The 9,084-nt window shown below is 54.0% G+C and overlaps 1 protein-coding gene across 6 annotated transcripts; it reads left to right on the top strand.

The window, feature by feature from the left end:
- Positions 1–66: 66 nt before the first annotated feature.
- LOC102443689 (zinc finger protein 641-like) lies at positions 67–8,966 on the top strand. 6 transcript variants are annotated; one of them, XM_075929032.1, is made up of 10 exons: positions 342–471; positions 2,227–2,374; positions 3,196–3,287; positions 3,391–3,585; positions 4,790–4,929; positions 5,111–5,202; positions 5,729–5,855; positions 6,159–6,272; positions 6,544–6,779; positions 7,447–8,965. In XM_075929032.1, exons 5-10 carry the CDS (start codon positions 4,830–4,832, stop codon positions 8,128–8,130), a joined length of 1,353 nt encoding a protein of 450 aa, XP_075785147.1. In that variant the 5' UTR covers positions 342–471; positions 2,227–2,374; positions 3,196–3,287; positions 3,391–3,585; positions 4,790–4,829; the 3' UTR covers positions 8,131–8,965. The 6 variants fall into 6 exon arrangements, with proteins under 6 accessions (XP_075785145.1, XP_075785147.1, XP_075785148.1 ...); XM_075929033.1 differs by lacking the exons at positions 3,196–3,287; positions 3,391–3,585 and adding an exon at positions 4,126–4,225 and having other exon boundaries at positions 7,447–8,966; XM_075929035.1 differs by lacking the exon at positions 3,391–3,585 and having other exon boundaries at positions 7,447–8,966.
- The last annotated feature ends 118 nt before the right edge of the window (positions 8,967–9,084 follow it).

Here is a 9,084-nt window from a genome sequence, read left to right as displayed (position 1 = left end):
CAAAGCCCCACCTCTGCCCCGCCCCTTTCCGCACGCCCCGCCCCTCCCTGCAGGCCCCGCCTCCCCCCTTCTCTGCCTCTTCTTCCCAAGACTCTGTCCCATTGCTCACCCATCCCCCTCGCAGTGAATTGTCTCCACCAGCCTGGCTCCTTTCCTCCGCGACTCTGCCCGGTAGGAGGGGGCCGGCCCGGGTTAATGACCCGCCGCTTTCCCCGGGCCCCTCATCATCGGACTTTGCCCGAGCCAGACGCTGCCACGCCCCGTTTTGGGCAGATTTCCCCGGCACCTGGAGCTGCCCCGGGGGGCGGCCCCGCGGGAGCGGCTGCGGCGCAGGTGAGGGGGCAGCTCGGCGCACGGGGAGTGGCAGCTGCTGCCGGCCGGGCCCGGGGGCGGGGACTGCCTGTTCTCCGCGGCCGCGTCTCCGGCTCCCGGCGGGGGCTGCCGGCGCGGCGCAGCGCGCTGGCCGGAGCGGTGAGTGCTGGGGGGCAGGGACAAAGGGGGCAGAGGCTGCGCCCAGCGGGGGGCTGGGCAGCCCGTCCCCAGGGTCGGCTGAGCCCAGGCCGGTCCCCTCCCTCTCTCCCCACCGAGCGCAGGGGGAGAGTGTCCGTGCAGCTGGGCCCCGCAGGGTCCTCCCCGGGCAGCCTCTGGGGCGGTCGGTACCGCTAGGGCGACCAGAGCAAGTGTGAAAAATCAGGCCAAGCTGGGCGAGGGGATGAATGGGGGGAATAGGCCCCTCTAGATGCCCCAACTATAAGGACAGCGGGTCGCCCAGCCTGCAAGCCAGGCAGCCACTGGCCCGCAGAACAACATATGTTAAAAAGCCCCGTGAAACAGTAGTGCACATGCACACGTATTAGTGCGCGTGCATATCACACACTGGTGCGTTAACACCTCCAGTGTAATTACTGCACCTCCCCGTGCCCCAGCCCATGCTGGCCTGCATGTGGATACAATTGTTTTCTTACACCAGTGCTGACAGAGGAAAGGGAATAAGCTAGAAGGCAGGGGTTCAAGCTTCCGACAGCCCTGCAGTGACAGGCAGCTGGCCCTGGGTAGCTCCTATCCTAGTGGCTCCATCCCCTGGGCTCTGGCTGTGGGGAAGCAGGACCCAGCTGGAAGGCTCTGGGATCTGGCCCCAGCAGTGCAGCAGCGAGAGCCAGACCTGGGATCACCAGCCCCCACTGTTGGCCCTTGGCCTCCTAGATCTGGGCTCTGGCTGCGTGGCAGTGGGCTTCATTCCTAGGCACTGACTTCAGGCTGCAGGGCTCAGAGATCTTGGCGGGGGGCTTCGGGCTCTGGTCCTGGTCTCACCACCCCCGATCCCTGCCCTCCCACTCCAGCCTTTGGCTTTTTAGCTGCAGGCTCTCTCCCCTGAGCTCCTGCTATGGGACCTTTGGATCCGACCATGGGGCTTTGGGCTCCATTCCCAGGCTCATAACTCATTACCCGAGTCCTGGCTGCCTCCTCCATCCCAAAACTCTGGCTGCATGGAAGTGGGCTGCATCCCCAGGCTCTGGCCGTGGGACCCCAGGATCCCAGGGTTTGGGCCCTCACCCTCCGCTTATCTCCCCTCCCCATCACCTTGGCCTCTGCTATGGCCTCTAGCTCCGGGATTCAGCCGTGTGGCTGCTAGGGGTGCTGTGCTAATCTCTGACTAACAATCTTAGATTGATCTGACGAAGTGGGCTGTGCCCGTGAAAGCTCATGATCCCATCTCCATGTTTTTTTAATCTCTAAGGGTACAGCTGCACTTGCTCCCTAGTTTGAGCTAGGGATGCAAATGTAATTGCTAATGAAGTGCAGATTTAAATATCCCGTGTTTCATTAGCATGATCTCACTGGCACATTACTCCACTCAACAGCTGATTCGAACAGGAAGTGCGCACTGGAACGTGCTGGTGAGAGCATGCTAATGAAGCGTGGGATATTTAAATCCCTGCTTCATTAGCAATTTCGGTCGCCTAAATTTGCATCCCTAGTTCGAACTAGGGAGCAAGTGTAGACATACCCTAAGGTGCTGTAGACTTTTCATTGTTTTTTTTAAGTGTTTCCAGTTACAGACTAACTCGGCTCCCCCTCTGGATCTTAGATTCAGCAATTCCAGTTGAGCTTGTCATTTCAACCATCTTGAGTCACGAACTCAGACACGCGACAGCTTTAAGCTCAAAGCTATTGCTGAAGAAACAATTTCTTTTTGTTGTGTTGACAAGCTCTGTTGTTTGCTAGGTGTTTTCCGGGGTGTAGAAGTATTTTACTCCGTGGGAACCTTGCTGTTCTCCCAACTCTGCAAACCACCAACAAGAAAGTCCATCCGCTCAGGGCCTTGGCACCAATAAGAGGGGCTGCTGGAGTGCATGGCTGGAGAAAGAAAACTGTAAGTGCTCATTTCCATTTAGTCGCCATTCTGCATGGTGATAGTTCCATCCAAACTTGGGTTTCACACTGCTGTGCCTAGCAGAATGGGGCTGTGGTCCGCGAGGGGGGACTGTGGTAATAAATATGGCATTACAGGAAGGGATGTAAAATCCTGTTTAACGGATTAAACGTTAAATGTAACCAGTTAACGGATTAAATGAGGCAGGTAGTGTGATGTAGTGGGAGGTGCTGTCTGCTCTGTCACCCCTGTGATGTGTGATTCCCACTGACTCGCCCACATGTGTATTGGCCCCAACACCTAATCCCAGCCTGAGCAGATAACACTGATCTTCCCAGGGGGAGAGACAAAGGAAGGGGAGCGGAGATGGCCAGCTGGCTGGGGGGCAGAGCCTGGGAGCAAGGCAATCTTTTTGAGAGGGGAAACCATGAAGAGAAGAGACAAGGCAGAGTGCTGGGAGTTGAGGGGCCTGTGCACTGCTGCCCCAAGGTGTCTAGGGCTGCCTGCCCCTGACTCCTTATGTCCACATCATGTCTATGCTGTGCTGTATCCTGGAAAAGCAATAAACCCCCTCTATTCTACTGCCTGGTGGAGTCTCACCTTGCTGGAAACGGGGTGCAGGGTCGGGGGATACACGACGCGCCGCCGTAAGTGGTTATACTTGTGCCATTTGGAAATTGCTACGCCCTTAGCCCAGATGTGAAAGTACTTAAAGCAGATGTTGAGGGCCAAAATCTTTTAGCCTTGAATGGGACACGTACACCTGGAGCCATGTAGCTGGTGATAAGTAACCTATGTCGACTGGCTTTCCTGTGTAACAGACATGGAACCAGATGGCTTTCTGGGTCTATTGATGCTCCTCCAGAATTCAGTATCCTCCCGGGGCAAGTCTGTGACTGACACGGAGGCCAAGGTAACATGGAGTTAACTGGAGCCCCTTCTTGGAAAGTTAAATCAAACTAGAGCCACCCTCTTGCTGCATAAAAAAGCCTCCACCTGAGCTTACTTGATTTCAGGAGTGGCCCGAGGCCGGCTGTGGCAGCTGGCGCCCCAGGCAGAAGGCACGATCGGCGCCCCCACCTGCACGGCCATCAATGGCCGTGACATCATCATCGCGTGCTCAGGCGGGCGGCACCCTAGGCGACTGCCTAGGCTCACGGGCCGCCCCTGCTTGATTTATATACATGGATTTTCTAAAACTACACCAAACCGTAAGGTCTAAGGTTTTAAGCTGCAACTTATTGTGATCTTTGTCAAACTTTGTAATCTGTGTAACCAGGGCTGGCCCAAGCCATTTGTGCACCTGGAGTGCGACGCATGCATGGCCCCAGTTCAGCCCTGCCTCCTAGGTACCCGGTGCAGGCGCGGCCCCACCCCCTACTATGGGGCACCCCAGGCAGTAGCCAGGTCAGCCTGTAGTTTGGGCCAGCTCTGTGTGTAACTCTCAGAAACTTACTGTAAGCTGCATCTATGTAACTCTCAGCCACCTTGCTTGTAACTTTCCCTAAGCTGCATTCTCCCCATGGTGAATGGAGAGAGAGTGTGAGAGTGTGTTTGAAGAAGACAGGGAACGATGGAGCACATTTCAATGAGTTATCACAGTCTGGGCATGCTCTCTGCTGGATAAAGGGAAGTCTGGGCATGCTCTCTGATGACGAGGTGAATGAGTCACAGGAGCCATTATTCAGACACTATATAAAGAGAAGGAGCACATGTGAGACTTTCTTTTTCCTTCCCTTGCTCCTGAGAAGCTCCTCTCCAGTGTGTCTCCTCCTGACCAGCTTCCCCAGCCATGATGAGCAGACAGACCCTCTAGGATCCACATGCCTTGGCTCCTTCTGCAACTCATGGGTGCGTTTACGCTGGCCGCTTGAATTTGCGCAAGAACACTGACGATCTCATGTAAGATTGTCAGTGTTCTTGCGCAAATACTATGATGCTCCCGCTTGGGAAAAAGCCCTTTTGTGCAAAAAAGCCCCAATGGCGAAAATGGCGGTCGGGGCTTTCTTGTGCAAAACCTCATCTAGACTGGCCACGGATGCTTTTGCGCAAATCTAGATGCTCTTTTGCACAAATGCTTTTAACGGAAAAACTTTTCCGTTAAAAGCATTTGTGCAAAATCATGCCAGTCTAGACGTAGCCCATGTGTCTGTGAAAGTGTGAGAGTGCCAGAGGGCAGGAATGAATGGGCGTGAATGAATGGAGGGGTGTGTGCTTGCTTGTGTGTGTATGACAGAGAGAGAGTGTGTTCTATCTTTAGTTTAAATCTTTGGTGGCTGCTTTCTCCTCTTTAGTTTTACCTAGTGGAAATACGCCCATACTAGTGTAACCCTGGGTGGTCTCCAGTGAGAATATTTTTGGGGTAACAAATACCATTGTCCCTCATACACAGCTGACAACATGTATATTTCCCAGGTCTCCATTGGGTGATCGGAAGAGAAGGGTCTCTGAGAAGATGGAGCCTCCCTCTGGTGAAATGTCACAGAGGTTCCTCCACCCAGGACCAGAGCTGAGCTGTGACTTGAGAGTGAATCGGTTGTGTCCACGGCAACTGGGTAATAAGTTGTATGTGGTCTTGGGAAGGGTGTCCCCGAGGCAGCCTGTTTGAAACCATCGGAACAGCATTCGGTTGCCGAGCGACGTGTGAAATGGGGGTGGTTTCCTGTTCCTGTGAGAACTGTGAGGCTCGTATGTATCTGTGTGGGTGCCTCCAACAGTATCTTTATTTTCCTTTAGATCTCCCTGCGCCTTATTTGCTTGTTCCTTATGACAAAGGGAGTGAAGGAGGCCAGGAAGTGGTGGCCTCGCTCCGTAGGTTCGGCTTTATGGTGAGTGTGAAACAGTCTCTGCTGCGCCTCCTTGTCTGGCCTCGCTCATTCCTCCTGTCAAATGCCCGCTCCTCCATCACTCAATAGTCTGTCCAGCTTTGCTTCTTTCCCCTTATCACACCCCTTTCTTTGGGAGGGGCCATGTGCATGTGGAGCTCCCACCAGCCCAGTACAGCTCACTGCATGCCACTCCAGTTGGCCACGCCTCTGGCCATTCATCCCGTGACTGACGGGTGGGACTACCGTGGGAACAACATGTCAGAGGGGCTCCCTTGTGGCAGCAGGGGCCGGCGCCTCTGGCCTGGGCTGGGGTTAGGAGCTCTGTAGGGATGGGAGCTTTGGGGGCAGGCTGAGTCTGGCATCCCCTGCTGGGTGGAGGAGGTTGGGATAGTGGGAAATGGATTCTTTCTCCTCCTCCAATGCTGCACCCACAGTGATGGCACTGCCCTTTGCTGCTCCTTGTGCCCGAGTAGTGGGCTTGTGGCCAGAGCAGGCAGGTGCTGAGTGCGGACACCTGTCATTTCAGATGCCGGTGACGTTTGAGGAGGTGGCTGTGTACTTCTCTGAAGCGGAGTGGGCTATTTTGGATGAAGAGCAGAGGCAACTCTACAGGGATGTCATGCAGGAGAACTATGAGACTCTCCTCTCGTTAGGTGAGCAGCTGTTCTAGTCTTCATCATGGAGACTATGACCCAGATCTACTATGTATTCTAGAATTTGTCTGTCTGTAAATGTCTCTGTTTGCACAAGAACTCCTCCTAAATGGTAAGAGCTAGGACCCCCAACCTTGGTGTGCAGCTTCCTCTTATCATGACTGAAAGGAAAGTCAGGGGTTGGTGGTGCCAGGAAAACAGGATGTGCCTAGAATGGAATTGCTTCTCATGATGTTTTTTGTAGTTAGATGTCTGACGAAGACTCAGCTCCCTGTGATGCAGGTACCTTTTTCCAACGTGCAGGATTTCCCATCCCGATGCCAGATGCGCTGTCCCGGATGGAGCGAGGGGAAGAGCCATGGATCCCAGATCTCCAGCGCTATGAGGAAAGGGAAATCCCAAGAGGCAGTATCACAGGTGAGGAACGGGTGACACCCACTGAGAATCCCTCCATCCCAGAGGGTAGAGCCTGAGCCCTGGAAAAAACCCTTCTCCTCCCTCAGTCTTTTTCTTACCGTTGAGGTGAGAGTTTGAGGTAGAACTGGCCTCTCCTCTCCCCTCTGTGGAAAGATTGGGTGGGGGAGGGGATTCACTTACGGACCATCAGGTTCGGTCATCAGCGATAGATCCCTTTGCTTGGCCCTTCTGTACAGGGAGTCAGTCCCATCTGGACTTTCTCTCCCAACAGGTACCGGGACGGCCCATGAAATTGAGGAGGAGAGTCCCCAGGAGGAAGGGGCTGTGGAGGTGACTCTGCACAAGATGTTCTCAAGAAGACCACGGTGCCCCGACGGGGCAGGCGCCAGCGAGAGTGAGGGCGAGGTGGGACGACAGAGGGGAAACCCTCCAGGCAGGAGTAAATCCGCCCACAGTAAAAGAGGCTTGAGGAAATCCAAGGACGCCGGCTCGCACCAAGTAACCCATGTGAGGGAAACGCTAAATACACTCAGTGAACGGGGGAAGGTTTCGGTAACCGCTCGCGCCTCCTGCAGCGCTGGCAGCTTATTAGTGAGGCAGCACATCCCTGCAAGTGTGCTGAGTGTGGCAGAAGGTTTTCTTGCCGAGAATCCCTTCGGACACACCTGAGCACTCACATGGGGGAGAGACCCTATCGATGCAAAGTTTCCGACGCGAGACAAGCCTCATTCTGCATGGTCACACAGTGCACAAGTCGGAGACACCCCATAAGTGTCCAGTGCTTTTAGCGGGGGGGGGGGGGGGGGGAGAGGGAAGGGGAGGGGAGAGGAGAGGAGAGAGAGAGAGAGAGAGAGACACACACACACACACACACACACACACACACACACACACACACACACACACACACACACTTATTGAGCACCGGAGACCCATCTAGAGGGTTTAGTGATGGGATCGGGAGGGAGAACAGGGACAGGAAACCCCCAAAGGAAGGGCTAGCGGAGCGGGACAGGGCGTTCTCGGGGAGTCCCCAGGGTCTTGAGTGGGGTGAAGGCCTTGAAAGCGAGGGAGCCACACCCAAGCCGCATGGGTGCCCTATGGGGGGAGAGGCTGCAAATCTATTCAATGTAAAAACATTTCCAAGAAATTGAACTGCACCTTCACCCTGCAGGGCACCAGTACGGGAGCACAACTGAATACAAGTCGCAGCAACATGAAAAGTTACAGTGGCAGCTCAGCAGCGTGTCAAACAGCTGGCTCCAGACAGAGACGTTACAGCTGTGCCGAGTGTGGGAAAAGCTATTACCACAACTCCCACCTCCGATGGCATCAGAAAAAGCACACGGGGGACAGGCCCCATGTCTGCGCCGACTGCGGAAAGAGCTTTACCTGCAAATCGTTACTCAGCCGGCACGAGAGAATTCACAGAGAGGAGAAGAACTACAGCTGCACGGAGTGTGGGAGAAAATTCAGAGAGTATTTGCACCTTGCTTCGCATCAGACAATCCACACGGGCGAGAAGGCCTATCAGTGTCCCGACTGCAACAAAAGCTTCAGGCTGAAGGGGGTCCTTTGCACTCACCGTAAAACCCACATCGGAGCCAAACCCTTCAAATGCACTGAATGCGGGCAAAGCTTTGGACGGAAAGAATCCCTCCAGAAGCACCAAAGAATCCACACCGGGGAGAAACCCTATACATGCACCCTGTGTGGGAAAAGCTTTAGTCAAAAGTTCACCCTCTCCCAGCATCACTTCACGCACCAGGAAGAGAAGCCTCATAAATGTATGGAATGTGGGAAAGGCTTCAATCAAAAATTTTACCTTGTGCAACACTTAGCAAACCACCACGTGTGAGCGAGGAACCGAGTACAGCAAGTGCAGCTTTCGATTAAATAGCTCGATAATCACTAAGATGGAAACCAGTGGAGTGGTATTTTTTTGAATTCCAGTGAGACGTTTCTCAACCCACGCTTATTCTAAAACACAAGACTTCAAGGTGGAGGGGTGGGTAGTATTTACGAAGGTGACAGGAGGACAAAACTAATGGAGAAGAACAGATCTTTCATTGGGTAGGAGCAGTTAGTGGGATTTTCGAGGCAGTGGAGTTGGGTTTTATGAGCTGAGCCATGGCATGCCCTCTCTGGATGCAACACGTGGATTGCAAATTCAGGGGAGCAGTGTTCCCTGTAAGCTGAGCGCTTGGGCGGAGAGATTCCAATGCTGCCCTACTGATTAGCACCGCACCCACTGCTGGCAGCGTGTGTTTCTATGGGTGGTGCACATCAGCACATGCCTCAGTGCACATAACAAAATTTATTCTGCATATGGATGGGAAAAAAATTAGAAGGAACATTGCATGTGAACCCTGAATATGACTTCCTGATGGGCTGTGTCCGTGGGACAACTGCACCTGGCCCCTGAACACACGGGGAGATGCCATTTTGTAGAACAAAATGGCTTCCTCCGCATTCTGTGAAGACCGAGCTATTTTATAAAAGCTGAACCTGGCACTCAGGAAATGGATTAACACCTGGCTAACCGAGATGTCTCCAAACATAACTGTGATCAGGGGATCGTCACTGAGCAATTGTATTTCTAGTCAGCTCCTGCAGAGATCGAGTATTAATCCGATGCCGGGGTTGGACAATAAGCGGTTGGCCAGGATTAGATCCTGGTGGGCCACCAGGTGCTGAGTGTCAGTTATGGCTGCTCGCAGCTCCCATTGGCTGTGGTTCACCATTCCCAGCCAATGGGAGATGCAGGAAGTGGTGGCCTGGCTCATGCCATTTCCCGCAACTCCCATTGGCT

Source organism: Pelodiscus sinensis, chromosome 4 (assembly GCF_049634645.1).
Source record: "Pelodiscus sinensis isolate JC-2024 chromosome 4, ASM4963464v1, whole genome shotgun sequence".
Lineage (NCBI taxonomy): Eukaryota > Metazoa > Chordata > Testudines > Trionychidae > Pelodiscus > Pelodiscus sinensis.
Note: the sequence above shows the minus strand (reverse complement) of the source record. Positions and strands in the feature narration are given on the sequence as shown.

Coding starts and splice junctions, on each gene's coding strand:
- LOC102443689 (XM_075929030.1), top strand. CDS start 2,355: ATGGCTGGAGAAAGAAAACT. Junction 4,930..5,110: donor GTTGTGTCCACGGCAACTGG/GTAATAAGTTGT, acceptor ATTTTCCTTTAG/ATCTCCCTGCGCCTTATTTG. Junction 6,780..7,446: donor GCTCGCACCAAGTAACCCAT/GTGAGGGAAACG, acceptor TTCACCCTGCAG/GGCACCAGTACGGGAGCACA.